This window comes from Hylobates moloch, unplaced genomic scaffold (assembly GCF_009828535.3).
Source record: "Hylobates moloch isolate HMO894 unplaced genomic scaffold, HMol_V3 SCAFFOLD_13, whole genome shotgun sequence".
In the NCBI taxonomy this organism is placed as follows: domain Eukaryota; kingdom Metazoa; phylum Chordata; class Mammalia; order Primates; family Hylobatidae; genus Hylobates; species Hylobates moloch.
In genome coordinates, this window is record NW_026652288.1 from 36,689,532 (window position 1) to 36,717,434 (window position 27,903).

At 51.6% G+C, this 27,903-nt stretch overlaps 1 protein-coding gene across 3 annotated transcripts in view; it reads right to left on the reverse strand.

Annotated features, from left to right (window-relative positions):
* The window catches only part of SPTBN4 (spectrin beta, non-erythrocytic 4), a 113,723-nt gene that overhangs the window by 30,769 nt on the left and 55,051 nt on the right, over window positions 1-27,903 (reverse strand). For 2 of the 3 annotated variants that reach the window (XM_032172883.2, XM_032172884.2), the window contains exons 16-20: window positions 23,755-24,505; window positions 20,278-20,480; window positions 14,832-14,922; window positions 11,204-11,350; window positions 9,642-9,905 (exon numbers count right to left, since the gene is read on the reverse strand). In XM_032172883.2, the coding sequence (XP_032028774.1) occupies window positions 9,642-9,905; window positions 11,204-11,350; window positions 14,832-14,922; window positions 20,278-20,480; window positions 23,755-24,505 (1,456 nt within the window). Of the gene's footprint in view, window positions 1-9,641; window positions 9,906-11,203; window positions 11,351-13,378; window positions 13,487-14,831; window positions 14,923-20,277; window positions 20,481-23,754; window positions 24,506-27,903 lie in introns of those variants that run through there. The other variant, XM_032172885.2, reaches the window with a different exon arrangement.

The following is a 27,903-nucleotide window of genomic DNA, read 5'->3' on the forward strand; positions in this document are numbered from 1 at the left end:
GCCTGGCCAATTTTGAATTTTTAATAGAGACGGGGTTTCACCATGTTGGCCAGGCTAATCTTAAACTCTTGACTTCAGGTGATGCACCCGCCTCAGCCTCCCAAAGTGCTGGGATTACAGGAGTGAGCCACTGCGCCTGGCCAAGGCATTCTTTTCTACACATTAGGTTGGCAAAAATGTAAAAGACTTATAGTATCTAATGCTGGCAAAGATGCTGGGAGATGGGCACACTCAGCCACTGTCAGTGGTGGTGTAAATTGGTAGAGCCTTTTTGGAAGGCAATTTGGCAGGTCTTTGCATCAAAATGCAAAATATGCATCTGCTTGACCCAGCACTTGCACTTCTAGTAATATAACTAAAGAAATACTGTCATAGGCCAGGTGCAGTGGCTCACGCCTGTAATCCCAGGACTTTGGGAGGCCAAGGCAGGCGGATCACAAGGTCAGGAGTTCGAGACCAGCCTGGCCAACATGGTGAAACCCTGTCTCTACTAAAAATACAAAAATTAGCTAGGTGTGGTGATGCATGCCTGTAATCCCAGCTACTTGGGAGGCTGAGGCAGGAGAACTGCTTGAACCTGGGAGGCGGAGGTTGCAGTGAGCTGAGATCGCGCCATTGCACTCCAGCTTGGGCAAAAAGAGAGAAACTCAGTCTCAACAACAAACAAACAAAAAAAAAGAAGCAGCAGCAGCAATTTAGAACCTACCTATGAATATAAATTTATAGTGGATTGCACATGCATAAAAATTCCCTGGAGTAAACAAGAAGTTCATAACAGATGGTACTTACTGGGGGGATGAGAACTTAATGAACGGGGAACAGGAATGAAGGGGATAATTTTCCCATGGGATTTCCCTAGAGGTTTTGATGCCTTAACCATGAAAATTTATTTATTCAAAAATTGAAATTAAACATGAAAAGCAAATAACATAAAAGCATTAAACATCCATATAGGTACACTTGTAAATGCACAGAAAGAGGTCTAGATGGATGCACACCAAATAACTGAGGCTCCCTTTGGGATGTGGGATTGGGAGGCAGATCGGAGTGAGACTTTATGTTTTACTGAAGACTGCTGGGTTAGTAAAATTTTTTCCCAAAAGAATATATTCACATATTACCCTTGTAATTCTAAACAGATGGAGGAAAGCTAGAGAAGAAAACAAAATAACAACTAAAAAATTAACAGATTACGGCAAATGACTGCAAAACAAAACCCCAAACTCAAGAACCAAGCCAAGACTTCTTGTTTCAAAGTTCTGCAGTGCAGAGTTGTTGGTTTTGCCTGCCCAAAATCCATCCTCTCCTTCCAAATACATCAAAACTCACTCTCAGGTCCTAAGCTTCCTGAAGGGCAAATAAAACCTAGAGAGCCATGGGCAATCACATGACCCAAGTGGGGCCAATTGGAACACTGAAAACACCCTGGTCATAAAGATAGGGTCAGAGATGAGCATGTGACCTTAGATGGGCCAGTGAAAACTCTTCCCACTTTTTCTTTTTTTGTAGAAGTGGGGTCTCACTATGTTGGCTAGGCTGGTCTGGAACTCCTGGCCTCAAGCAATCCTCCCATCTTGGCCTCCTAAAGTGCGGGATTACAGGTGTGAGCCACTGTGCCCGGCCACTCTCCCCACTTTTGCCAGGAAAGTGTGTGTGCACAGAAGAGATGCTCTCTTTCCCACGGGCTTCCTAAGTTGAGAGGAGGTAGGCCAGGCATCCTGGGGTCATCCTGCCAACATCAGGGACTCCCCGACAATGAGGCCAACACAGAAGAAAGCGGTGCTCAGAAATGAAGACAAGGAGATTTGTGAAGACATAATTTGAGTTACTGATCACTCCACCCCTCAGACCCTGAGCCAGCACCTTAATAAATTGAAGACATAATTTGTGAATTATGAAGACATAATTAGCCAAGACTGCACCACTGCACTCCAGCCTGGGCAACAGAGTGAGACTCTGTCTCAAAAAAAGAAAAGAAAGAGGCCGGGCGAAAAGAAAAGAAAGAAAGAAAGGATGAGGTCCCTTGCCTTGAGTCCCAATAGGGCAAGGACTGGCAATGTATAGCCCCTGAATGTGCACTCCTCTCCCAGGCCATGCTGAGCTGGATACAAAAACATGGGACAGAGAAGCCGAACAGGGGGAGGAGGGTGTTTCCTTGGCCAGAGAAAGAGCTTTGCTTAGGGTGGGGGTGGGCCTGGAAAAAGTGTAGGGTCCCCAGGGACAGAGCCTGGCAGCTGCAAAGCCTCCAGTGCATTTCCTCATCTGGCGGGAGACCAGTCCCCCACCTCTCCAAGCAGGAGCCTGTGGCCGAGGCCAACCAGCTGGCCAGGTCCCTGAGGGCTGGGGAGCCAGGACTTGAGACTCCACCATCTGGCTTCTTGGCCAGGAAGCACCGCTTGGCGAGGGGCCCCGAGAGAGGATTCTGGGTCACGTGGCCAGGACCTGGGAGGTGGGGTCCCAGAGAGCCTGCTGCAGCGGGTGTGGTGGGGGATGAGGGAGAGGACACAAGGAGGACATGAGGAACAAGGGAAGGAGGCAGAGACAGAGAAGTCAAATAAAAAGAGACAGAGAGACTGGGGTGGTGGCTCATGCCTGTAATCCCAGAACTTTGGGAGGCCAAGGTAGGCAGATCACCTGAGGTCAGGAGTTCAAGACCAACCTGGCCAACATGGTGAAACCCCATCTCTATTAAAAATACAAAAATTAGCCGGGTGTGGTGGCTCACGCCTATAATCACAACTACTTGGGAGGCTGAGGCAGGAGAATCGCTTGAATCCGGGAGGCGGAGGTTGCAGCGAGCTGAGATCGTGCTATTGCACTCCAGCCTGGGTGACAGAGTGAGACTCAGTCTCAAAAAGAAAAAAGAAATACAAAAATTAGCCAGGCATGGTGGCGGGTGCCTGTAATCCCAGCTACTCGGGAGGCTGAGGCAGAGGAATCGCTTGAACCTGGGAGGCAGAGATTGCAGTGAGCCGAGATCGCGCCACTGCACTCCAGCCTGGGTGGCAGAGTAAGACTCTGTCTCAAAATAAATAAATAAAGAGACAGAGAGAAGGGAGTGAGAGAGTGGGACACAGAGGGACACAAAGGGAAGAGAGAGACACAGAGATGGTGACGGGAGGACAGGAGAGAGGCTGAGGGGGACAGATCGCTCACACAGGGCACACCACTACACCCCTCAGACCCCAAGCCAGTACCTCACTCAGCCCAGCCTGGCCCCAGTGCCCTAAGGGTGGATGGGACAGCCAGGAAACGTGCCAGGCTGGATGGCAGCTGACCCCTCTCCTGTGTATGCCCCAGGGGACAGCGGGGCCTTGGCAGGTCCCCTCCCCAGCAGCAGCTCCTGAGGGGCAGCTGGGCTCCATCTGGGTGCCATGGCCCACGCAGTCACTTCCTGCCTCGGGCTCCCTCTGCTGGGAAAAGGGCCCAGGAGTCTCGTGCTGGAGCCTGCGTCTGGCCCCCATCACTGTGTGACCCCAGGGCCACTCCCTTGTCTCCTCTGGGCTTCAGCCCCTCCCTTGAACAATGGGGACCCCCATCTCATGGTTTGCTGGGCTTGGCTGAGACTAAACCCCCTACGGGGAGGGAAGAGCTAACTCTGTACTCTGGCTAAAGCAGGAGGCCCCAACTCCTTCCTCTAAAACCTAAATAGTACAAAAGAAGGTCAAAGATGGTCAAGCTCGCCAGTTGCATTGGAAAAAAATACAAATACACACACTGCAGTGAGATACCACTTCCCAGCCAATGGACTGAGAAAGATCTAAAATGTCTGACAATACCAAGGACGAGAGGAAACAGGAGCTCGTGTGTACTGCTGGGGAGAGAGTGAGCAGCCACAGAAGGACCTGGGCAGGCGATTTGGCAAAAGCAAGTGAGCTAAAGATGGTTCTAACTTTTAACACTATATAAATATTTCATTTACCACCTCCAAATTTCTTTTCCTTTTTTTTTTTTTTTTTTTTTGAGACGAGGGTCTCACTCTGTCGACCAGATTGGAGTGCAGTGACACGATCACAGCTCACTGCAGCTTCAACCTCCTGGGCTCAAGTGATCCTCCCACTTCAGCCTTCTGAGTAGCTGGGACCACAGGCATGTGGATCTCGCTATGTTGCCCAGGCTGGTCTGGAACACCTGGGCTCAAGCGATCCTCCTGCCTTGGCCTCAGAAAGCGCTGGGATTACAGGCATGAGCCACCGTGCCCAATCATCCGTGTTGCTTTTTTAAAATGTGTTTGGGGCCAGGTGCAGTGGCTTATGCGAATAATCCCAGCACCTTGGGGGGCTAAGGCGGGAGGACTGTTTGAGCCCAGGAGTTTGTGACCAGCCTGGGTAACATAGCGAGATCCCATCTATTAAAAAATAAAAATAAATTAAAATTAAAAAGCAGCATGGAGAGGGGTAAATGCCCCAAATGGAATATGAACAAAAACAAATGAAGTACCGTGTATCACATAAGTAACAACCAAAGCGAAGGTGAAATAACTAGCTTTTGAAAACAGTAGAGTGATGGTGATACGCTCTCAGTTTTATGACAGTTAAAATTAAAGACCGGCCAGGCACGGTGGTTCACGCCTATTATCCCAGCACTTTGGGAGGCCGAGGCGGGCAGATTACTTGAGGTCAGGAGTTCGGGACCAGCCTGGCCAACATGGCGAAACCCCATCTCTACTAAAAATAAAAAAATTAGCCAGGCATGGTGGTGGGTGCCTGTAATCCCAGCTACTTGGGAGGCTGAGGCAGCAGAATCGCTTGAACCCAGGAGGCAGAGGGTTGCAGTGAGCCGAGATTGTGCCATTGCACTCCAGCCTGAGTGACAAGAGCAAAACTTGGTCTAAAAAAAAAAATTAAAGACCTGTGAATAAATACTGAATCTTAGATTTATTGTGTCAGCAGTTCTGAAACCACTTAATGCATTACGTCTTTTCACCTTCACAATGTCCTTATGAGGTCAGAAATATCATTATGCCCATTTTACTGAAGAAGAAAATGAGGCACAGCCGGGCGCGGTGGCTCATGCCTGTAATCCCAGCACTTTGGGAGGCCAAGGTGGGTGGATCACTTGAGGTCAGGAGTTCGAGACCAGCCTGGCCAACATGGTGAAACCCTGTCTCTACTAAAAATACAAAAATTAGCCAGGCATGGTGGCAGGTGCCTATAATCCCAGCTACTCAGGAAGCTGAGGCAAGGGAATCACTTGAACCCAGGAGGCGGAGGGTGCAGTGAGCCGAGATCATGCCACTGCACTCCAGCCTGGGCAACAGAGTGAGACTCCCTCTTAAAAAAAAAGAAAAAGAAACTGAAGCGCAGAGAGAAAAGCCACCTCCTTGGGCTACTCAGGTGATAAGGCACAGAGCCAGGGCTTGACCCAGGCAGCCCAACTCCAGCGTCCATGCCCTTCACTGAGATGCTGTGCTGCTTCCCACACTCCCGCTATCTGGGGGTGAGCATTGAGGTCCTTTCCTTTGCAAGGAGAAGGCATCCGAGGCTCAGAAGGAGAGACAAAGGCAGCAAGTGGGAGAGCTGTGACTCAAAACCAGACCTGCTGGAGTCCCAAGTCTGTGCCTTCAGCCACTGCAATACACCGCTGGGGAAGAATTAGTAATCACTGAAAGATAATTATGAATCCTAGCAATAGGCTGGGGCAGTGGCTCACGCCTGGAATCCCAGCACTTTGAGAGGCCGAGGTGGGCGGATTGCTTCAGCCCGGGAGCTTGAGACCCATAGTCCAAGCTTCTCCACCCTGCCCTGTGCAGGACTGACCTGCATGGACCAGCCCTCCTGTCCTCTGGCTTCCACGTGGGTTGGCCTCAAAAATGGCTTATAATTTTCAGTGCAAAATGAAAACACAAGGTCCCTTGTTCAAATATTTATTAAGAATTTTGTCCAGGGGCAGTGCCTCACCCTTGTAATCCCAGCACTTTGTGAGACTAATGTAGGAGGATCACTTGAGGCCAGGAGTTTGAGACCAGCCTGAGCAACATAGTGAGGCCCCCATCTCTATAAAATAATACAAAAATTATCTGGGCGTGGTGGCACACGCCTGTAGTCCCAGCTACTCAGAAGGCCGAGGTGAGAGGTTGAGTCCAGGAGTTCAAGGCTGCAGTGAGCCATGATCACGCCACTGCACTTCAGCCTGGGCGACAGAGGTAGAAACTGCCTCAAAAACAAAAAAATTCAAGACATCAGTAGTAGGGCATTAAACAAAGCATGGAGCCCTGTGTCACTGCACGGGCAAACACCCATGAAACCAGCCCTGGTTGACACAGAGAAGCCCAGAGGAAAGTGAGTCTGGGGTATTATCACCCCGGCTCTTCCCTACTATGGTGCCATGGTCTGGCTGCCGTTCTTTCTTTCTTTCTTTTCTTTTTTTTTTTTTTGAGACAGAGTCTCACTCTGTCACCCAGGCTGGAGCGCGGTGGTGCGATCTTGCCTCACTGCAACATCCGCCTCCCAAGTTCAAGCGATTCTCATGCCCCGGCCTCCCGAGTAGCTGGGATTACAGGCATGTGCCACCAAGTTCAGCTAATTTTTGTATTTTTAGTAGAGACGGGGTTTTGCCATGTTGGTCTTGAATTCCTGACCTCAAGTGAGCCACCTGCCTTGGCCTCCCAAAGTGCTGGGATTACAGGCGTGAGCCACCGTGCCTGGCCATGGCTGCCGTTCTTGAGTAAGAGTGCCAGCTCCTGTCTGGCAACTCTCCCCTTCCAACTTCCAATAACTTTTCCTTCTCTGCCTTCTCTGGCTAGGGAGGAGCAAAAGCTCCCCTCCATGAGTCCCACAGCCCTATATGTTTCCTGCAGCTTCCCCATTCTCCACTCACACCTTTGTCAAGAAACTCAAGTTTTCTGCAGGTGAGCCTGCCTTCTGTTTCTGGCTGGGACCCTGACAGTCAGATGCCCCTTTCTTGCAGGCTTACCACATCCTGGGCACTGTGCTAAGTGGCTCCTTTCTGTGCACATCCCCACCTGGCCCTGGGAGACCTGCACTGATGATAGAGTCCTATTTAAGAGGGAGGACAGAGGCTCAGGGAGGAACCTAAAGGTGGTATTGAATAGCCACTTGGTAGCCATGTGACCTCTGTGAGCCACAGATCCTTTCTGTGCTATGGTTTTCTCCTGGGTGGGGTAACAACAGGACCTCCCTCATGGGGCTATTGGGGAGGAGAGAGGAGTTAACAGGGCCCAGCACATTGTGTACATCAGCAGTTCTCAAACTGTGGCCAAGGAACCCCTGGGGATCCCCGAGATCTTTTCAAGGCATCTGCAAGGTTACAACTATTTTTATAAAAATACTAAGATGTTATTTGCCTTCACCATTCTCATTCTCTCCCCAGCATGCAGCAGTGTTTTTCAGAGACCTGACGACCTGTGCTAGTGAAATGGACTGAATACAGACCCGGATGGGAGAAGCTAGCTCTCTTCTATTCTAGACATGAAAGAGAACTACAGCCTGGGTGCCATGGCTCGTGCCTGTAATCCCAGCACTTTGGGAGGCCAAGGCAGGTGGATCACCTGAGGTCAGGAGTTCGAGACCAGCCTGGGCAACACGGTGAAACCCCATCTCTACTAAAAATAAAAAAAATTAGCTGGGCATGGTGGCACCTGCCTATAATCCCAGCTACTCAGGAGGCTGAGGCAGGAGAATTGCTTGAACCTAGGAGGTAGAGGTTGCAGTGAGCAGAGATTGCGCCACTGCACTCCAGCCTGGGTGACAGAGCAAGACTCCAACGAAGGAAGGAGGGAAGGAAGGAAGAAGGAAAGGGAGGGAGGGAGGGAGGGAGGGAGGGAGGGAGGGGAAAAGAAAGAAAAGAAAAGAAAAGAAAAGAGAGGGGAAGGGGAGGGGAGCGGAGGGAGAAAGAACGAACTGACCTCATTGGCCATCACATTCAGATGTTTGTCTTTTTGTTCTTTTGCCTGTTTCCCCAACCAGAATGGGATCACCATGAAGGCAGTAACGTTTCATCCATTTTGCCCACTGCTATATCCCAACACCCAGAAAAGTGCCTGGCACATAGTAGGTACCTAATTATTTTTATTTATTTTTTTATTTTTTGAGATGGAGTCTCGCTGTGTCTCCCAGGCTGGAGTGCAATGATGCAATCTCAGCTCACTGCAACCTCCGCCTCCCCATTCAAGTGATTCTCCTGCCTCAGCCTCCTGAGTAGCTGGGATTACAGGCGCGCACCACCATGCCCGGCTAATTTTTTTTTTGTATTTTTAGTAGAGACGGGGTTTGACCACGTTGGTCAGGCTGGTCTCAAACTGTTGACCTCGTGATCCGCCCGCCTCGGCCTCCCAAAGTGCTAGGGTTACAGGCGTGAGCCACCGCGCCCAGCCGGTATCTAATAATTATTTGCCACAGAGATGAATGAACACATACTAATCAGTGTCATTACGTATTTCTTACTAGTCTTTTTTTTTTTTTTCCATACACTATGCCAAGCACTATATAACTACATAGGAAATATATCAAAAAGGAGGAGTGAACAGTCAAGGGCCCTGGATTGAAATCCAGGCTTTGCTATTTGCTACTCTGGACAAGTAAGTTCACCTCTCACCTCCTGGAACCTCAGTTTCCCATCAGTCAGTCAGGCATTGTTCCTGACAGGTAAAAGCAGGAGTCATGTGGGCCAGATACCATGGCTCACACCTGTAATCCCAGCACTTTGGAAGGCTGAGGCGAGAGGGTTGCTTGAGCCCAAGAGTTTGAAACTAGCCTGGGCAATATGGTGAGACCCTATCTCTATAAAAAATTTAAAAAGATTATCCAGATGTGGTGGTATGCACTTGTGGTCTCAGCTACTTGGAAGGCTGAAGTGGGAGAATCACTTGAGCCCAAGAGTTTGAGGCTGCAATGAACTGAGATCAAGCCACTGTACTCCAGCTTGGGCAACAGAGTGAGTCACTATCTTGAAGAAAAAAAACAAACAACAACATCAACAACAGCAACAAAAAAAGAAAATCAAAGGCAGGAGCCATTACTCCCTGGGAGGTGAGAAACAATGGCTACGTTCACCTCTAGTCATTCCACGTGAACTGCTGTGTACCAAGCATGGAGCTGCCAAGCTGGGAGCAGATACAAAGCAGACGCTGCATCTGTTCTCTAAGAGTGCCCTGTTTCATAAAGGAGACACTGGTTAGCTGTGTGTCCTTAGGCCAGGTGTCTTACTTTCTGTGCCTCAGTTTCCCCATTGGTAAAACGGGATAATAACAGTACCAATCTCCAGAAGTGGCTGGGAGGAGTTCAGTGAGTGCTTGGCCCAGAGACTGGTAGAGGAATGCTCAATGAATGTCATTGTTATTCCATGCAAAGCCATTCCCATACCCCTGGGCCTTGATTTCTCCATCCAGGAAATGAGTGTCAGGGTCCTGTGAAACCTTTAGCATGCTAGTCATTTACCTACTGCTTTGTGGCTCTAGATCCTTCCTTTTCCCTTTGTACTCCATACCTTAGGTGGTGGTGGCTGCTTCCAACAGTTATTACTAGCTGGATTGCTTCAATATTCCCTTTCTGATCTTCTACAAGTTTGAAATAAATCCCTGTATTAAATCCCCTCCATTTGACATACCTTGAACGGGGTTGGACCCTGACCTGGCCCCCATGTGGCATAGGGAGCCCTCATCTGGGCCAGGAAGGCCATACCTGCAGCTTCTTAAGCTGACTGTTGACAGTGGCCAGGTCCCCTCCAGGGTCCACGTCTTGCAGCTGGCTCTCCATGTGAAGGAGCTTCTTGTCCAGCTCAGCAAAGCTCTGCACCAGCTGGTCTGCTTTGCTGGCCTCAAAGAGCTGCCGTGCCTTGGCCTGGGTGGTGCTCTCCAGCTCCGCCCAGCACTGGCGGATCTCACCCAGCTTCTTCCGCACAGAGGCCGCCAGTTCGGGCTTCTCCTGCATCAGTTGCTGGCCCTCCTGCCCCAAGTGGGTGGATGGCAGGAGATGGAGAATAAAGATAGATGGTGGGGAGAATCAGAGAAGTGTGGCAGAGTGACAGGACACAGGGAAAGATGTGAAAAGAGAATCAGAGGCAGGGAGTGGGAGACACATAGTGAGAGAGAGACATGAGGGGTGGATGCAGAGATAGGCCCAGAAATGGAAGGAACGAAGGAAGAGAGACAAGAAGAGAGAGACAGACAGAGGTGAGGGGAGGGAGACAGAGAGATGGAGGGAGAGACAGATGGACACAGAGACATGGGAAAGAGTCAGGGAGAGACAAACAGTCACAGAGTGGTCAACAGAGAGAGGCACAGAAAATCAGAAACATGGGGAGAGGACCATAAGAAAGACAAGGATAGAGGGATAGACAGAGAGGAAAGAAAGAGGGAGCCAGAGAGACAGGGAGAGAATGAACTTCCATTAAACTCAAAGTCAAGAAGACTGCGTTCGCCATATGCCACCATTTACGAAACATCAATGACCATTTAAGGGTTTAAGGCCAACCTGGGTGTCTCTGTGTGAGTCAGAAAAGTGTGTATATCCAGGGCTACAGGTTTAGGGGTTCAGCCAGAGTAGGGGGAAGTTCTGAGGGTTGAGGTTTGGAGCAAATATCTACCTCAGTCCCTCCAAGACTGAAGTCAAGGTTCTCAGTGGCCCAGAGCTACTTAGGTAACATTAAGTATTAAAAGTAACAAGACCATAGTAATTACAGCTCTTAGGTGTGTGGCCTTGTGTTAAGCACTTTATGTGCACAGAGTCCAGGAAGTAGCTATATTTATTATTTCCTTAATTTTATAGAAGAGCAAACTGAGGCTCCAAGAGGTTAACACAATTACCTAAGGCCCCACAGCTGGTAACAGGCATAGACACAATTAGAACCCAGGGCTCTAAGAATCCAAAGTTTACTTTAACCCTGGGCTTCCCAGGGGCTGTCCCAGCCGACCTCCCCAACCTTCCATCTTAAATGCCCCAAATGGTATGGAAGGAACCTGGTAGAGGAGGTTATATTAAGAAATGAAATATTTAACAAATAGGAGGATACAGGCACCATTCAGAAGAGATGCTGGCCATTTTACAGATGAGCAAATTGAGGCTCAAAGAGGTTACATGAATCACTCAAAGCCACATAGCTAGGAGCAGATCTGGAGCTGATTTGAGTCAGTCCAGAGGTGTGAGACCAGCAGGATGGCAGCAGAGGGTGCAGCAGGTGAGACATGGGCTCCTTGGAGGCCTCCTGAACCTGGCACAGGCAGAGGGGCCATCAGCTTCCTCACCCTCTCGATCTTCTCCAGCCACTCCTTATTCTGAGCCAGCTCGGCCATGAATGCCTGGTGCCGGAGCCATCTCTTATGCAGCTTGTGGCTGTCCTCCCGTGTGCCATCCCGCGCCATCAGCATCTTCTCATGGATCCAGCCATCCAGCTGTGCAGAACAGGGCAGGAGGGCTCAGCCGGTCCTCTCAACCTGCCACAGCCCCCCATCCCCTTCAGGAAGTCCCAGGTTCAGGGCCTGGGCTGCTAGGGTGTATAGGTGGAAGGAATAGGAGAGGTTGAAAAAAACTTTGCAAGTGAGGCCTTTATATTGGGGGTGGGTGCAGCTCAAGCTCTTTCCTGGATAGAGGATGGATGGAAGAGTCCCCAGAATGCCCAATCCTTTGCCCCCCGTCCCCTGTCCTAAGGGAAGCCCTCCTCAATTCCCCACAAGCCCCCAAGGCAGGGCCAGTCAGCCCCTTAGACTTGTGGACAGATCACCCCCCCAAAACAAGCTCTCCAACCCAATTTAGCTAACTCTCAATTCATCCCCAGGACCACCCCTCCCATAGCAATACTTAGACCCTTCCTTTAATCTTAGCCACCCCACAATAAGGACCAATTCAAGAGCCTCAACCCATTCCCAAGGGTATCAAATGAAGCCCCCATATCTAGCCCCAGTTCCTCCAGTATGGCCAGATCAACTCCCCAAACAACCTCCCAATTAAAGCCAACTCTAGCTCGCTCTAAACTAACCCTCCAATCTGGAGTAGACCCATCCTCCATAATCGAGATCTAGCACCCCTAATGAGCCCACAGGGCTCCCCAGTTCTAGCCCTGGGACTCTAAGACCACAGATCCCCAAACCATGACCAGTTCTAGCCCTCAACCAAAGCCAACCCCAGCCAAATGTGAAAAACAAAGCTGTGTTCTGGCTCTCCAAACCAGTCTACCCCAAAATCTAGCCACAGACTCTCCATCGTGAATCAGATTGAAGCTCCCAAGCCCGGCCAGCACCCCCACCCCTACAGCTAAAGCCAGTTCTAGTCCTCCTACCTACCAACAAAACCAGTCATCCAAAACGCAAGCACCAAGAGTGGGCCCCTCTCATGGCACTGGAGAGGATCAATCACAGGCTGCTTTTTGAGCCTCCCCCAGCTCCCTCCAGTAAAAAACCAGACTTATCCTCCAAGCCAGAACTTCCCCACTCATGACCAAACCTGGCACCTGAAACAGTTTGCTCCTCCCCTTTCTCCTCCCCACTCCAGTCACAAGATCCTCCCTCCTCCCTCCTGCAAAAAGAAAAAAAAAAATCAAAACAAACACTGGACTCCAGCTCCGCAGTCCCGGGAGGCAAATGCAGTCATAGCCAAGGACAAATCCCAGATCCCCAGCCGGCCAAACCCCAGCCCATGTCCCCTGGGCATATGCTCCCCAGGGGTCCAGGAGAGCATCACAATCCTTCATACACACACTAGAACCAAGTCCAGTGCTGAATCCCCCAACTCAATTCACAGGTTCCCGACATGCAGGGAAAACTCCAACGGCAACCACAGCCCGCAGTGAAAGCAGAGCCCTTAAAGAGATGGTACCCCATCCTCAAAGTAAAGCCCCCTCAAAAGTGATTCCTTCATCATGGAGGGCAAAACCAGACTATCCAACAACCCAGGAAAAGCCCCACAAAGTCAGAGCCCCCTAGACCCAGAGAAAATCCAAGACCCCTCATCATCCAAGGCAGAGCCCCCCAAAAGTGATTCGCCTCCATCATCCAAGGCTAATACAGATCCTCCCAAAACAAGAAAGAAACCCCCCAAAAGGTTGAGAAACCCCCAACCCCAGGGCAAATCTTAGATGCCCCATTACCTGGAGAAGAGCCCCCCCTAGAAAGGCTGAGACGCCCTGAACCCTTAGGGCAAATCCAGATTACCCTAGAAGTGGTCTTAGAAGTCCCCCCTTTGCTTCGCTCCCCTCCCTTGGGGGCCGGCCCCTCAGTCCCTCCCGCGCCAGCACCGCGGACAGCTCCCGGCGTCCTTGCCCCTCCCCCAGGGCGGGGGTCCGGGCGCCTGCCCGGCCCGCCCCCGCCCCGCCCCGCCCCTCCCTCCCTCCCGCGGCCACGGCGGGCGGGCACGCGCCCGAGCCCCCTCCCCTGTCTATGTCCGCGGGGTGCGCGCCAACCCCCTCCCCTGGGCGCCCCCGAGACCTGAAGCGGCAGTGGCGTTGGCGGGGCGTCCCTGCAGCGGGCGGGCGGGCGCTCGCCCCTCCACTGCGACGGCAGCGGCGGCGACGGCTGAGGCTCTGGCGGCCGCGCGCCCCCTCCCTCGCCCCCGCGCCGCGGCCGCGCGCCCGTCCGCGTGCGCCCCCTGCCTGCCTCCCTGCCAGCCTCTTTGCGGGGCTCCAGGTGGGGGTGCAGGAGGAACCACCACTTGCCCCAAGGCTTCGGGTGGGGGACTTCTGCGCCATCTCAGATGATTGCTACCTGATCCAGAACAATCTCACGAGGGATGGGGGGCGCTCCTGGACCAAATCTAATGCCGGGAGGGAGCGCCTGGGGCTTGGACTGCCTCACTATGGGAGTGGGGATTATGGCGAGGGGCTGGGTAGGGGCCTCGTGAACCATCTCTAATGGGAAGAAGCTCGGGCTCCTGGCCACCACATGTGGACAAGGGATATGGGAGGGCGACCTGGAACATCTCACAATCTCCAGTGGGGGCGAGGGGGAACAAGGGGTTCCTCCAATGGCTCAAGTCCCGGCCTACCCCAGTTATGGGGGAGGAGGGCAGGGTATGGAGGCCCTTGTTTATTTCGTATTCGGAGAGAACAATCTCCCATGGGCGTTCAACATAGAGGGGAGGGTCGAATCATCTTTAATTGAGGCTGAGAGGTTTAGGGGATAGACCTGGTTCCTGAACTAGCTTTGGTTGGAAGAAACTTAGGTACGGGGTGATGATGGAGGAGGGGATGATCCTGGGTCACACAGATGGAGGGGCTCTGGGCCAGGCCTATCTCTGTTTAGGGTTTAGGAAAATGTTTACTAGGCCATCTCTAATGTTGCCAAAATCTAGAATCGTTTCTATGGAATGCAAGGGAAGGAGGGGAAGACAGCAGGTCTCCTGAACCGTCACTAATAAGGAAGGGGGCCTGGACCATCTCGGATTAGGGGAGATAGTCCCTAATGTGTGCAGATCATCCCTAAGGGAAGGGGCTTGATTTCTGAACACCTTTAAAGGGGCGAGGGCTTGGTTCAGAGCCATCGCTGGCTGCAGGAGGGCGCAGGGCCGCTGGACCCCCCCACGGCCCTCAGCCCTTATCCCCACCGCCCGCCCCGCCCCTCTCCTGGGGTAGAGCGATTCTCACAAATCTCAGGAGAGAAAGGTGAGATCAGCGCGCGTCCCCGCGGGACCCGTAGGCGCGGACACGCGCGGTTGCCAGGGGCGCCCGGGGCCCCTCCTTCCTTCCCCGGTGTCGGCGTGGGCGGGCAGGGACCTGCGGAGCATGCGCACTGAGACCCGGCTCCGCGCGCCCCCTGGCGGCTTAGAGCGAGCATCGCTCCGCGACCCACTTAGACGGGGCGTCCCCACCCCCACCTCGGCCGAGAAGCACTTCCCTCCCGACTAAAGGGGATGTCTCCGTCCCAGCACACCTGGAGTTCCTACCTCGTGGCAGTCTCGGAGGAAGTGCTGCAGCTCAAGTTGGTCATGTAGCTTTTGCATCCACTGCTGGGCCCGTAACTGGTTTTCTTGGTTCCTGGGGATGGGGAGATAAGGGCTGGGGAAAGGCCCCGGGGGGGTGGGGGGTGGGGGGGCGGCGCTGGCAGTAGGATTGTGAGGGCACTGGGCTGGGTAGGGGAAGAAGGGCGTGGAAAATATGTAAGAGAGAGAGAGGAAATAGTGGGGCAAAGCCAGGGACGGGGCTGGAGAAGGGCAGAGAGAGAGACAGAGGAAGAGAAAGGGAGAGGCAGAGACAGGCACTTAGAAAGAAAGAGATATAGACGGAGAGAAAAAAAGGCAAGTCCAGAGAGAAGGATAACAGAGAAGTAAAGACAGACATACCTAGAGACAAAAACAAAACAAAACAAACGAGAAAGTGCAAGGAGACACCAGAAAGAGAGAGAGAGAGAGAATAAAAAAAGACGAGAAAAGAGATGGAGCAAGGCAGAGCCAGAAAGATACTCAGGGAGCAGCAGACGAGGAAAGAGAGGAGGCAGAGAGAGGGAAAGTGACAGGAGGAGTCCGGTCAGGGACAGCCCAGAGAGAGACAGGCAGAGGAGTGGCAAATGCCACCAGGAAAAGACAGCCCCACAGACGACAGACAGACCAGGGGGCTGCAGAGTTGGAGAGAGGGAAGAGAGCAGAGTGTGGGGAGAGATGACAGCAGAGTCGCAGAGAAGCTGAAGTGGGCACTCCTGCGGGCAGAGCCAGGCCCTTGGCCTGACTGAACTGACCAGGCTGGACCCAGGCCGCACCACCCTGGAGCTGGCTGGGACCATGGGCCCCGGGCAGTCTGGCCTCCTGCCCACAGTGCAAGGCAAAGTGCCCAAGAGGCCTGGTGGATGGGGCTGGGGCATCCCACATGGGCTTCCATGCATCCCTGTCCTGTTGCTATCTGTCTCCCCCAGGCAGAGAGAGAGAGAACGAAACTATCCTCCCAGGGTCACCATGAGAGTCCTTAGAGTCCTTTTTTTTTTTTTTGAGATGGAGTCTCGCTGTGTCGCCCAGGCTGGAGTGCAGTGGCATGATCTCGGCTCACTACAGCCTCCACCTCCCAGGTTCAAGCGATTCTCCTGCCTCAGCCTCCCAAGTAGCTGGGATTACAGGCACCCACCACCAGGCCTGGCTAATTTTTGTATTTTTAGTAGAGATGGGTTTTCGCCATGTTGGCCAGGCTGGTCTCGAACTCCTGACCTCAAGTGATCCGCCCGCCTTGGCCTCCCAAAGTGCTGGGATGGGAGTGAGCTCCTGCACTCAGCCAATCTCAGAGGCCTTTCTGACCTTCCAGGCCCCACACCCCCACCTTTCCAAACTCTTATCCTCCTCGCACTCTTCCCCCTCACTCTGTGGTAACTGTACTGGCCTTCTCGCTGTGCCTTGAGCAAGCCTCAGGCCCTTGGCACTAGCTGTTCCCTCTGCCGGGAATGCTCCTTCCCCCAACATCTACTCAAAGATCACCTTCTTCGTGAGGTCCCTCCTGACCACTCCCCAACACTTTCTGGCTTTCTTCCCTTCTTTAATTTTCTCCTTAGCACTTAACACAATCTAACACATGCTGTATGTTAGTTATTTATCTCGTCTGTCTCCCATGCTAGGATATATCACTTCCACGAGGGCAGGGATTTTTGTCTGTTTTCTTCATAGCTGTGTCCCCAATGCCTAGGAAAAGGGCTTGGCATACAGTACACACTCGACTTATATTTGTTAAGTGACTGAATGCAAGAAACACAGTGGCAGAGAGAAAAAAGAGATGCGATAAACAAAAGTACAGTATCTGTGAAAGAGGCAGAAAAGACAGACAGGGTTAGAAAGGTGCAGATGGAGGGAGAGAAAAACGGAGAGAAAAACAGACAGGGAGCAGGAAACAGAGATACAGAAATAGATAGATGGAGGCAAAGAGACAGAGTGTATAGGAGACAGTTCCAGAGACAGAACCAGAGAGAAGGAACAGGAAGGGCCTGAGACAAGCAAGTGAAGCACTGACTGCCTCCTGCCCAACCTAGCTCAGGAGCCAGGAAAGACAAAATGCCTCTGAAATTGAGCTGAAATCAATCCTTCCGGGCCTTCAGCAGCCAAACTGTAAAGCATCAGTCCTAGAGATGAGGAAGACCCTGAGTCTCCATGAAGGGGAAAGAACAACAGAGTAGGCTGGGCGCGATGGCTCACACCTGTAATCCAAGCACTTTGGGAGGCCAAAGTAGGAGGATTGCTTGAGCCCAGGAGTTTGAAACCACCCTGGGCAATATAATGAGACCTCATGTCTACAAAAAAAGGATTAAAAATTAGCCGAGCAAGGTGGCACATGCTTGTAGTCCCAGCTACTCAGGAGGCTGAGGCAGGAGGATTGTTTGAGCCCAGGAGATCGAGGCTGCAGTGAGCAGTGATTGCACCACTGCACTCCAGCCTGGGCAACAAAGCAAGACCCTGTCTTTAAAAAAAAAAGAAAGAAAAGAAAGCAACAGGGTTCAAATCCAAGCTGTGGCACTTCCTGGCCATGACTCTGGGCAAGTCAGTGTTCCCCTCTGAGCCTCACCTGCAAAATGCAGATAAGAACAGCACCTAGTGGCCGGGCGCGGTGGCTCACGCCTGCAATCCCAGCACTTTGCGGGGCCGAGGCAGGTGGATCACTTCAAGTCAGGAGTTTGAGACCAGCCTGGCCAACATGGCGAAACCCTGTCTCTACCAAAAATACAAAAATTAGTTGGACGTGGTGGCTCTTTCCTGTGATCCCAGTACTCAGGAGGCTGAAGCAGGAGAATTGCTTGAACCCTGGAGGCAGAGGCTGCAGTGAGGCGAGATTGCGCCACTACACTCCAGCCTGGGTGACAGAGCGAGACTCCATCTCAAAAAAAAAAAGAACAGCACCTCACACACAGGTTCCAGGTGAGGAGCCAGGCAAGCTGAAGCTCTAAGTGACTTCCCTTAATGTCACAGATTGAGGGGTGAAGCCAGGTCTAAGACCCCCAGGGCCCCAGTCCCCAGCTCTGTATGGCTGTGCTCCCTTGCGGATGTGGAAACTCCTCCCACTCCTCCCACAGGGTGGGAAATGTGTCCCTAAACAAATAAATGACTGGGATGGTGGGAAGGTGCAGAGATTAGTCCGTCTCAATCCCTCTGTGTCCACACCTCACCCACCACAAGCCTGGGGCAAATGCTGCCTCTCCCACAGCGGCTGCACGTCTCCCATCCGGGCCCTGACCTTTCTGCCTGGGCTTCCTCCATCCCAGCCCTGAGCATTCTGGGCCATCCTTGTCAGATAACGTTCCAGCTCTGTGAGGCAGGAATCATGTTCTGCCCTGGTCATCTCTGTGACCACACCCCCACTCCATACAGAGCACGGGCTCAGTGCATGTTTAATTGACTGGAGAATGAGTGAATAAACAATGGAGTGAAAGGAGCAATTAATGAATGACTGAAAAGTAATGAATGAATGAATCATGGAATGAACAGTCCCCCGGGCTCCTCCTCCTCGTTTTGATGAGGCTGGCATGCAGCAGGTGCTCAAGAAATGTGGAACAGGCCATGCTCAGTGGCGCACACCTATAGTCCAGCTACTCAGGAGGCTGAGGCAGGAGAGTTGGTTGAGCCCAGGAGTTCCAGGCTGCAGTGAGCTATGATTGCACCACTGCACTCCAGCCTGGGCAACAGAGTAAGATCCCTGTCTCAAAAAAAAAAAAAAAAAAAAAAAAAAAAAAGTGGAACAAAGGAAGGATCCAGGCCTGGATGGAAAAGGGGCCACTAAATGATGAGTTTGCATCCTCAAGAACAGAATTCCCATAAAAGTTTCCTTTAGAAACATGCTGCCTTGCCCCAGATAAATCTAAGGCAAGGATGTCTGAGCCATAAACAGAAAAGGGGTAGCGGTCTTGGGGCTGGGGGTGGCACAGTGAAGTGACCAGGGATGCTTTCTGTCAGGAGATGGGAAGACAGAAGGAGGGGTACTGGGTCCTCTTCTGGCCTGGATCTTGCCAGACAGAGCCAGAGAGCCTGAGAGGAGAAATTTAGGGTCACCAGGAGGAGCAGAAACAGCTCCTCTCTAATGACAGACAGAACTGGGTCTGGAAGACGAGAAAGGACTTCCCATGATGGCTGGAGGTGGTGGTGCTGTTTTGTTCAGGGCCTACCTACAATAGTGCCTGGCACACAGTAGATGCTCAATAAATGTCTTTGCTTGATTAGTGCAAGGACGGACAAGAGAGTGGTGGCAAGAGACAGATGGTGACAGAAGCAGAGAACAATGAGGTTCAAGAGATGAGAGAGACACAGAGACATGTGGACACTCACTCTGCATGCTTCCTAGAGTGGCTGAGGTCAGGAAGAAGTGCTTATGCAAAATATTTGACAACCAGCCTGGCAGGGGACACTGTCCCATCTGGAAAGCTGGAGCACACCTGTGCCTGGCCTCTAGCTGCTGGATCTGGGGAGGTCTGGGGGTTCCCAAGGAGGGTGCAGAAGAGCAGGATGGATAATGGGGCATCTAGGGAAGTAAGTTAACACATTTTTTTTGGAGGAGGGACAGAATCTTGCTCTGTCATCCAGGCTGGAGTGCAGTGGTGTGATCACAGTTCATTGCTGCCTCAATCTCCCAGACTCAAGCAGTCCTCCCATCTCAGCCTCAAGAGTACCTAGGACTACAGGCACGCATCACCACGCCCAGTTTTGTTTTTTTTTTTTTATTTTAGAGAAGGGGTCTCACTATGTTGCCCAGGCTGGTCTGGAACTCTTCAGCTCAAGCAATCCTCCCGTCTCAGCCTACCGAAATGCTGGGATTACAGGCATGAGTCACTGCACCCAGCCTAACATTTTAACAACAGGACCAGCTATCCCATGCTGAGGGCAGGCTTGAGAAAGAAACCTTTCGTTGTATATCCTTCTGTATCTTGTGGGTTGACAGCCTCAGGTTACCTTTTCACAATATATCCACTTAAGGCCAGGTGCAGTGGCTCATGCTGCTAATCACAGCACTTTGGGAGGCCAAGGCAGGTGGATTACCTGAGGTCAGGAGTTCAAGACCAGTCTGGCCAACATGGTGAAACCGTGTCTCTACTAAAAATACAAAAATTAGCCGGGCATGGTGGCTCATGCCTGTAGCCCCAGCTACCCGTGAGGCTGAGGCAGGAGAATCACTTGAACCTGGGAGGTGAGGGTTGCAGTGAGCCAAGATCGTGCCACTGCACTCCAGCCTGGGCAACAGAGTGAGACCCTGTCTCAAAGAAAAAAGTCCACTTAAATCAAATCTAAGACAACATGGAATTAAATCAAAATAGGAAAGAGCCCCAGAGAAGCAGAAATTGTGACGAAAGGAGTGGGACCCTGGCCTCCCACACCACTCCCCTATGCTGGGCCCCATCTTCTACCCCCTCCCTGGGGTGGATGAGTCTGGGGGACCTACTTCTCCAGCAGCCGGGTCACAGCCTCCTGAGCCTGCTCCCCGTAGATGTTGCCCTGCCTCAGCAGGCCCTCCGCAGCCTGCACAGCCACCTGCATCTTTTGCTGGCTCAGCTCCATGGTGGTGAGAAAATCACGGTGCTGTTTCAAGGCCTCCTCCACCGATTCCACTGTGCCCGGGAGCTCCGCACCAGACAGCGCCATCTCCTGGGGAGGAGGGAGCATGGTGCAAAGGTCAGCCTCATTCCATTCCAGGACCTGTGAGAGGCTGCCAGCCTGGCTTGCCACCACTCCCCGCAAGCTTGCAAGCATAGAACATTCCAGTTGTGGTCCCACCTCAGGGCCGTTGCCCATGCCGGTGCCTCTGCCTGGCAGTCTGTCCCTCCAGATACCCCCATGGCTGGCTCCTTCACTTTCTTCAGGTCTCTGACTACCCTGCCAAAAATATCAACTCCCACCCCAGCCCTATCCCACTACCCTCCTGTATTATTTCTTTTTGGCGGGGAGGGAGCAGATGGAGTCTCACTCTGTTGCCCAGGCTGGAATGCAGTGGTGTGATCCCGGCTCACGGCAACCTCCACCTCCTGGGTTCAAGTGATTCTCCTCCCTCAGCCTCCCAAGTGTCTGAGCTTACAGGTGCATACCACCATGCTCAGCTAATTTTTTGTATTTTTTGGTAGAGACGGGGTTTCACCATGTTGGCCAGGCTGGTCTCAAACTCCTGACCGCAAGTGATCTGCCTGCCTTGGACTCCCAAAGTGCTTGGATTACAGGCGTGAGCCACCACACCCGACCAACCCTCCTGTATTATTTCTCATAGCATATACCTCGCAATATTAGCGATGCATTGACTTCTTTACTCTCTTCTCCCCCACATACTAGAATGTCAACCACATGAGGGCAGGATTTTGTATTTTGTTGCCTGAGGTGTGCTCAGCCCCAAAATAGTGCCCAGCACAGAGGAGGCACTCAGTAAATATTTGGTTAATATGAAGACTGAAGGCTGGGCACAGTGGCTCATGCCTGTAATCCCAGCACTTTGGGAGGCAGAGGTGGGAGGATCACTTGACCCCAGGAGTTCAAGACCAGCCTGGGCAACATAGTGAAATCCCATCTCTACTAAAAATACAAAAAATTAACCAGGCATGATGGCACGTGCCTGTAGTCCCAGCTACTTGGAGGGCTGAGGTGGGAGGATTGCTTGAGCCCCATAGATCAAGGCGGCAGTGAGCTGTGATCGTGCCACTGCACTCTGGCCCAGGTGACAGAGTGAGGTCCTGTCTCAAAAGAAGAAGACAACTAAACTGGGTACTGTGTGAGCTCAAGGAAGTTCTTTTCCCTCTGGGGTTAGTTTTCTAACTAGTAAAATGGGTGGGTCAGGGCCGGGCACAGTGGCTCACACCTGTAATCCCAGCACTTTGGGAGGCCAGAGCAGGGGGATTGTTTGAGCCCAGGAGTTGGAGACCAGCCTGGGCAGCATAGCAAGATCCTGTCTCTATTTTTTAAATGGATGGGTCAGAAAGGGTCTCTCAAGACCACTTCAGCCGGGCGCGGTGGCTCATGCCTGTAATCCCAGCACTTTGGGAGGCCAAGGCGAGTGGATCATGAGGTCAGGAGATCAAGACCATCCTGGCTAACACGGTGAAACCCCATCTCTACTGAAAATACAAAAAATTAGCCGGGCGTGGTGGTAGGGGCCTGTAGTCCCAGCTGCTCGGGAGGCTGAGGCAGGAGAATGGCGTGAACCCAGGAGGCGGAGGTTGCAGTGAGCTGAGATGTGCCACTGCACTCCAGCCTGGGCGACAGAGTGAGACCCCGTCTCAAAAAAAAAAAAAAAAAAAAGACCACTTCAGCTCCATATCTAGTAATCTTATGATTCAGGGGCTCTCTGTCCTTTCTGCTCCACTCCCTATATCAGGATTTCCCAAGCCCTGGGCCAAGGGGTACTAGTCCATTGCCTGTTAAAAACTGGGCCGCATAGCAGGAGGTGGGCAGGCAAGTGAGCATTACTGTCTGAGCTCTGCCTCCTGTCAGATCAGCAGCAGCTTTACATTCTCATAGGAGCGCAAACCCTATTGTGAACTGCGCATGTAGGGGATCCAGGTTGCACGCTCCTTATGAGAATCTAATGCCTGATGATCTGCCGCTGCCTCCCATCACCCCTAGATGTCACTAGATGGGACCGTCTAGTTGCAGGAAAACAAGCTCAGGACTCCCATTGATTCTACATTATAGTGAGTTGTATAATTATTTCATTATATGTTATAATGTAATAACAATAGAAATAAAGCACACAATAAATGTAATTCACTTGAATCATCCTGGAAACATTCCTCCTTTTCCCACCGGTTTGTGGAAAAAATTGTCTTCCAGGAAACCGGTCCTTGGTGCCAAAAAGATTAGGGACTGGGCCTGGCGTGGTGGCTCATGTCTGTAATCCCAACACTTTGGGACGCCGAGGCAGGCGGATCATGAGGTCAAGAGATCAAGACCATCCTGGCCAACATGGTGAAACCCCATCTCTACTAAAAATACAAAAATTAGCTGGATGTGGTGGCTCGTGCCTGTAGTCCCAGCTACTCAAGAGGCCGAGGCAGGAGAATCATTTGAACCTGGGAGGCTGAGGTTTCAGTGAGCTGAGATCACACCACTGCACTCCAGCCTAGCTACAGAGCAAGACTCCATCTAAAGAAAAAAAAAAAAAGATTGGGGACCACTGCTGCAGATAATCCTTAAACTGGGTCAGCATCCCTTTGATAACCAGTATAGGCAGGCACCCTTTCTAAGATGATCCCCAAACACTGGACAATCTGAAAACTGGCTGTTCCATCTTGCCAAAATTCTCAAACTTAGTTCCCGTCCCAGAGTGATCTCCAAACTGGATTGGCTGTCCCCAGATAACCACTGCACTTGGTCCCTCATGCCACAAACACAGTTACTGTCTCCAGAGAATCCATAGTTGTCATCCCCCGAAATGAAGATATTGTGCTAATTTAGGTATCCATACCTTGTAATCCACAATCACTGACTGACTCCAATAACCCCTCAGCCTGTTACCTACCTCCATAATCCTAATCCTTTGTTATCCATACCAAGATCTTCTTTGAACCCCACTTAACCATCACCAATCAACCTCATAGTCTTATTTCCTTTCAGATAATCCACAAACCCAGGAAGCCACTCCAATAAATATCCTCGTGCGTTACTTAACTCGGGATAGCCCACAAACTGTCACCTCCGATGACACCAACCTACCCCACTGATCATACTCCTCAAATTCTGTTACATACACGCTTCCACACACACTGGATGATCCACAAACTCAGTTATCCATTCCGGATACTCTCTCAACTCCCACCCACCTGAGAACCCAGTGGTCCCAGGAAACACTCTCCTCCCCACCCCCGCATGTCCCTGTCCCTGCAATCCCCCCCGCGACCTCGGACTCTCCCTCTCCGAAATGTACACCCCGAGTGGGCACCTGGTTACGCAGCACCACGAGCGCCTGGCGAAGATCCCGCAGGAAGAGCTGGTAGATGTGTGCCTGGACCAGCGCCTCCCTGCGCGCCTCCCATAAGCCGAGCAGTTTATGCCAGCCAAGTTCGAGGTGTGGCAGCCACTCGTCTAGTGCCAGACCCGGGCCCAGCTCTGCGCCGTCGGCGGCCAGCAGCGCCTCGCTGGCCGCCACGATGCGAGCATAGTCTTCCTCGCGCTGGTCCACTTCCTCCTTGAGCGCAGCGTGGCGCGCCAGCAGCGCGTCCGCCTCTTCTAGGCTGTTGGGCAGGGGCCCCTCGCTGCCGCCCGCCGCCTCCTGGGCGCGCACGAGCCAGTCCAGGAAAGCGTCGAGGTCATGTAGGAAGCGCTGCAGGCGCCCTGCTGCCGCCACCGCCTCGCCGCAGGCCTGAGCCGCGCTGGCTAGCGCCCCCCACTCGGCGCCCAGCTCTTCCGCGCCCTGGTGCAGCCGCGCCGCCTGCGCCGGGAAGCGCTCAGCCAGTAGGGCTGCCTCCTCCAGAAGGGCCGCCTGGCGCGGCTCCAGCGCCTGCAGAGCGGCCTCTAGGCCGCTAAGACGCCACTGCAGGGCGCCGCCGGCCCGGGGCGCGCTCTCCACAGCTCGCCGCTTTTCACGCACCTGGGCGCGCACCTCGGCCACCTCCAGTACGTGGTTCTCCACCAGTAGCACCGCGCTCATTTCCTCTTTGCGCTGTTCCACTAGCTCCACGATGCGGTTCCACCTGCCCAGGGGAAAGAGAGTGACTTGAGGAGGACAGGGACTCTTCTTGGGCGCGGAGGGCTCGCCGACCCAGGGTAGAATGCCGGCCCAAGCCACCCAGCCACTGTGGGACCTCAGAAAGTTTCCCCAGTTTCTGCCGGTGTAAAATGGAACCCTACGCAGCACTTTCGCCTAGGGCAGCCGTTCTCAACATTTAATCTGATCGAGGACAAAACTATCTTCATAAAAATGTGTTAAGACGCTGTTTGCTTTTTCACTGTCCTTCTTTCCCGAGTGTTCAGTGGAGTTTTCCAGAGGCGGCAAGAGAGACTGAGTGCAGAAGCCAACTCTGACTTAAGAGAAGCCCAGCTGCCATCTCTTAAACCAGACTTTAAAGAGATTTGCAAAGGTGCGAAACAATGCCACTCTTAGTACATTTTTTGTTATGAAAAGTTATTTTTTATAAAAATGTTAGTTATATTAACATATTAGATATTTAGATTTAAAAACATTTTTTTAAGACATGAGATCTCACTGTGTTGCCCAGGCTAGAATGCAGTGGCTATTCATGAGCTTGTTTATAGCACCCTGAAGCCTCCAATTCCCAGGCTCAAGCAGTCCTCCCACCTCAGCCTCCCGGGTAGCTGTGACTACAGGCACGCACCACTCTCAGTTTATTGTTATTTTTAAATAATGTTTTCAAATTTCTCAGCCGGGTGCAGTGGTTCACACCTGTAATCCCAGCACTTTGGAAGGCGGAAGCAGGTGGATCGCTTGAGCTCAGGAGATGGAGAGCAGCCTGGGCAACATGGTGAGACTCCTAAAATACAAAAATTAGCTGGGCGTGGGGGCGCACACCTATGGTCCCAGCTACTTGGGAGGCTGAGATGGGAGGATTGCTGGAGCCTGGGAAGTTGAGGCTGCAGTGAGCCATGATTGTGCCACTGTACTCCAGCCTGAGTGACAGAGTGATGAGACCCTGTCTCAAAATAAATAAATAAAAATAAAAATATTTTAAATTTTCTCAGTATTAAGTTCTAATATAGTAAATAGCAATAGATATGACCCACTAAAACAAGCTCTTGGGGTCCTCAATAGTCTGGGTTTTTTAAATTTTGTTTTCTTTTTTAGACAGAGTCTTGCTCTGTTGCCCAGGCTGGAGTGCAGTGGCACGATCTCAGCTCACTGCAACCTCTGCCTCCCAGGTTCATGGGATTCTCCTGCCTCAGCCTCCCAAGTAGTGGGATTACAGGCGTGCACCACCACACCCGGCTAGTTTTTGTATTTTTAATAGAGATGGGCTTTCATCACATTGACCAGGCTGGTCTCAAACTCCTGACCTCAAGTGATCTGCTTGCCTCGGCCTCCCAAAATGCTGGGATTACAGGCATGAGCCACCATGCCCTGCCTGTTTCTTGCATAAAGCCATTATGATTCTCTAAATATCTTGTTCATTTATTAGTGTATTTATCTGTCTTTCTGCGCCCTCTAGAATGGACACACCACAAGGACAGAGGTTAGGACTCTGAAATAGGACGGATCCGAGTTCAAGTTCTGCTCTGGCCAGATTTGCCATGTGACCTTGGGCAAATCATTTCCTTCTCTGATCTTCAGTTTCCTTATCTGGAAAATGGGGATAATAAAGTCCACTTCATTGGGTGTGTAACGACATCATGTGGCTAAAGCACTTGGCATATAGATCTCTCTACATGCTGTAAATCGTTATTGTTGTAGTTATCTTTTTAGGCCTGGATGCTTTGCGATTGTCTCGGCTACAGAGGTTTTAAAATCCCTGGATATTGGAATCTTACAGCACAGAGTCAAGAGCAGTGTTTTGGTGGGGCGCAGTGGCTCATGCCTGTAATTCCAGCACTTGCAGAGGCCAAGGCAGAAGATCACTCGAGCCCAGGAGTTCGAGACCAGTCTGGGCAACAAAGTGAGACCCCATCTGTACAAAAAATACAAAAATTAGCTGGGTGCAGTGGTTTGCATCCATAGTCCTGCTACTCAAGAGGCTGAGGCAGGAGGATTTCTTGAGCTCGGGGCGGGGGCGGTGAAGGCTGTAGTGAGCCATGATCATATCACTGCACTCCAGTCTGGGTGAAAGAGCAAGACCCTGTCTCAAGAAAAAAAAAAAAAAAAGGGCACAGTCTTTGAAGTCAAACATATCCATCTTCAAAGCCCGGTTTGATCCCCTAACTTGCTGTGTAACCTTGGGCCTCCATCGTCGCCTCTCTGAGGTCCAGTTTTCTCCTCTCTAACGTGGGTTAGTTTCCACCCCATAGTGTTACCAGGAAGACTGGATATATTAGCTAAATAGCTCCAGCTCAGGATTCAGCCAGAATTGCATTTGACTCCTACTTATAGACTGAGTAATCTTGGATAAGGAGTTCACCTTTTTGGACCTGTATCTTCATCTATGAACCCCACCTGCACTGGGAGAATTGCTGAGAGTATTCCAGAGGTACTGATATTAGTTTGTTACTTATCTTAAAGGGTTCTGGGCTAGGAGCAGTAGCTTACACTGTAATCCCAGCTCTTCGGAAGGCCGAGGTGGGAGGAGGCCAGGAGGTTTTTTTTGTTTTTTTTGTTTTGTTTTGTTTTGTTTTTTTTGACATAGATTCTCACTCTGTCACCTAGGCTGGAGTGCAGTGGTGTGATCTCAGCTCACTGTAGCCTCTGCCTCCCGGGTTCAAGCAATTCTTCTGCCTCAGCCTCCTGAGTAGCTAGGACTACAGGCGCATGCCACCATGCCCAGATAATTTTTGTATTTTTAGTAGAGATGGGGTTTCACCATATTGGTCAGGCTGGTCTCAAACTCCTGACTTCAGGCGATCCACCTGCCTTGGCCTCCCAAAGTGCTGGGATTAGAGGTATGAGCCACCATGCCCAGCTGAGCCCAGGAGTTGTAAGACCAGCATGGCCAACATAGTGAGACCCTGTCTCTACAAAAAAAAATTTTTTAATTAGCTGGGCATGGTGGTGTGCACCTGTAGTCCCAGTTCCTCAGGAGGCAGAGATGGGAGGATCGCTTGAGCCTAGGTGTTGGAGGCTGCAATGAGCCGTGATCACGCCACTGTATTCCAGCCTGGGCAACAGAGCAAGATCCTGTCTCAAAAGTGAGAGAGAGAGAGAGAGAGAGAGAGAGAGAGAGTTCTGAATTCTAGGACCTTTACTATGGAAATTGGGATATTGGGAATTTTTTTTTTTTTGAGACAAGATCTGGCTCTATTGCCCAAGTGGCACAATCTCTGCTCACTGTAATCTCTACCTCCTGGGCTCAAGGCATCCTCCCACCTCATCCTCCCATGTAGCCGGGACTACAAATGTGTACCACCATGCTTGGCTAAATTTTGTGTGTGTGTGTATATATATATATATATACACACACATATATATATATGTGTGTATATATATATA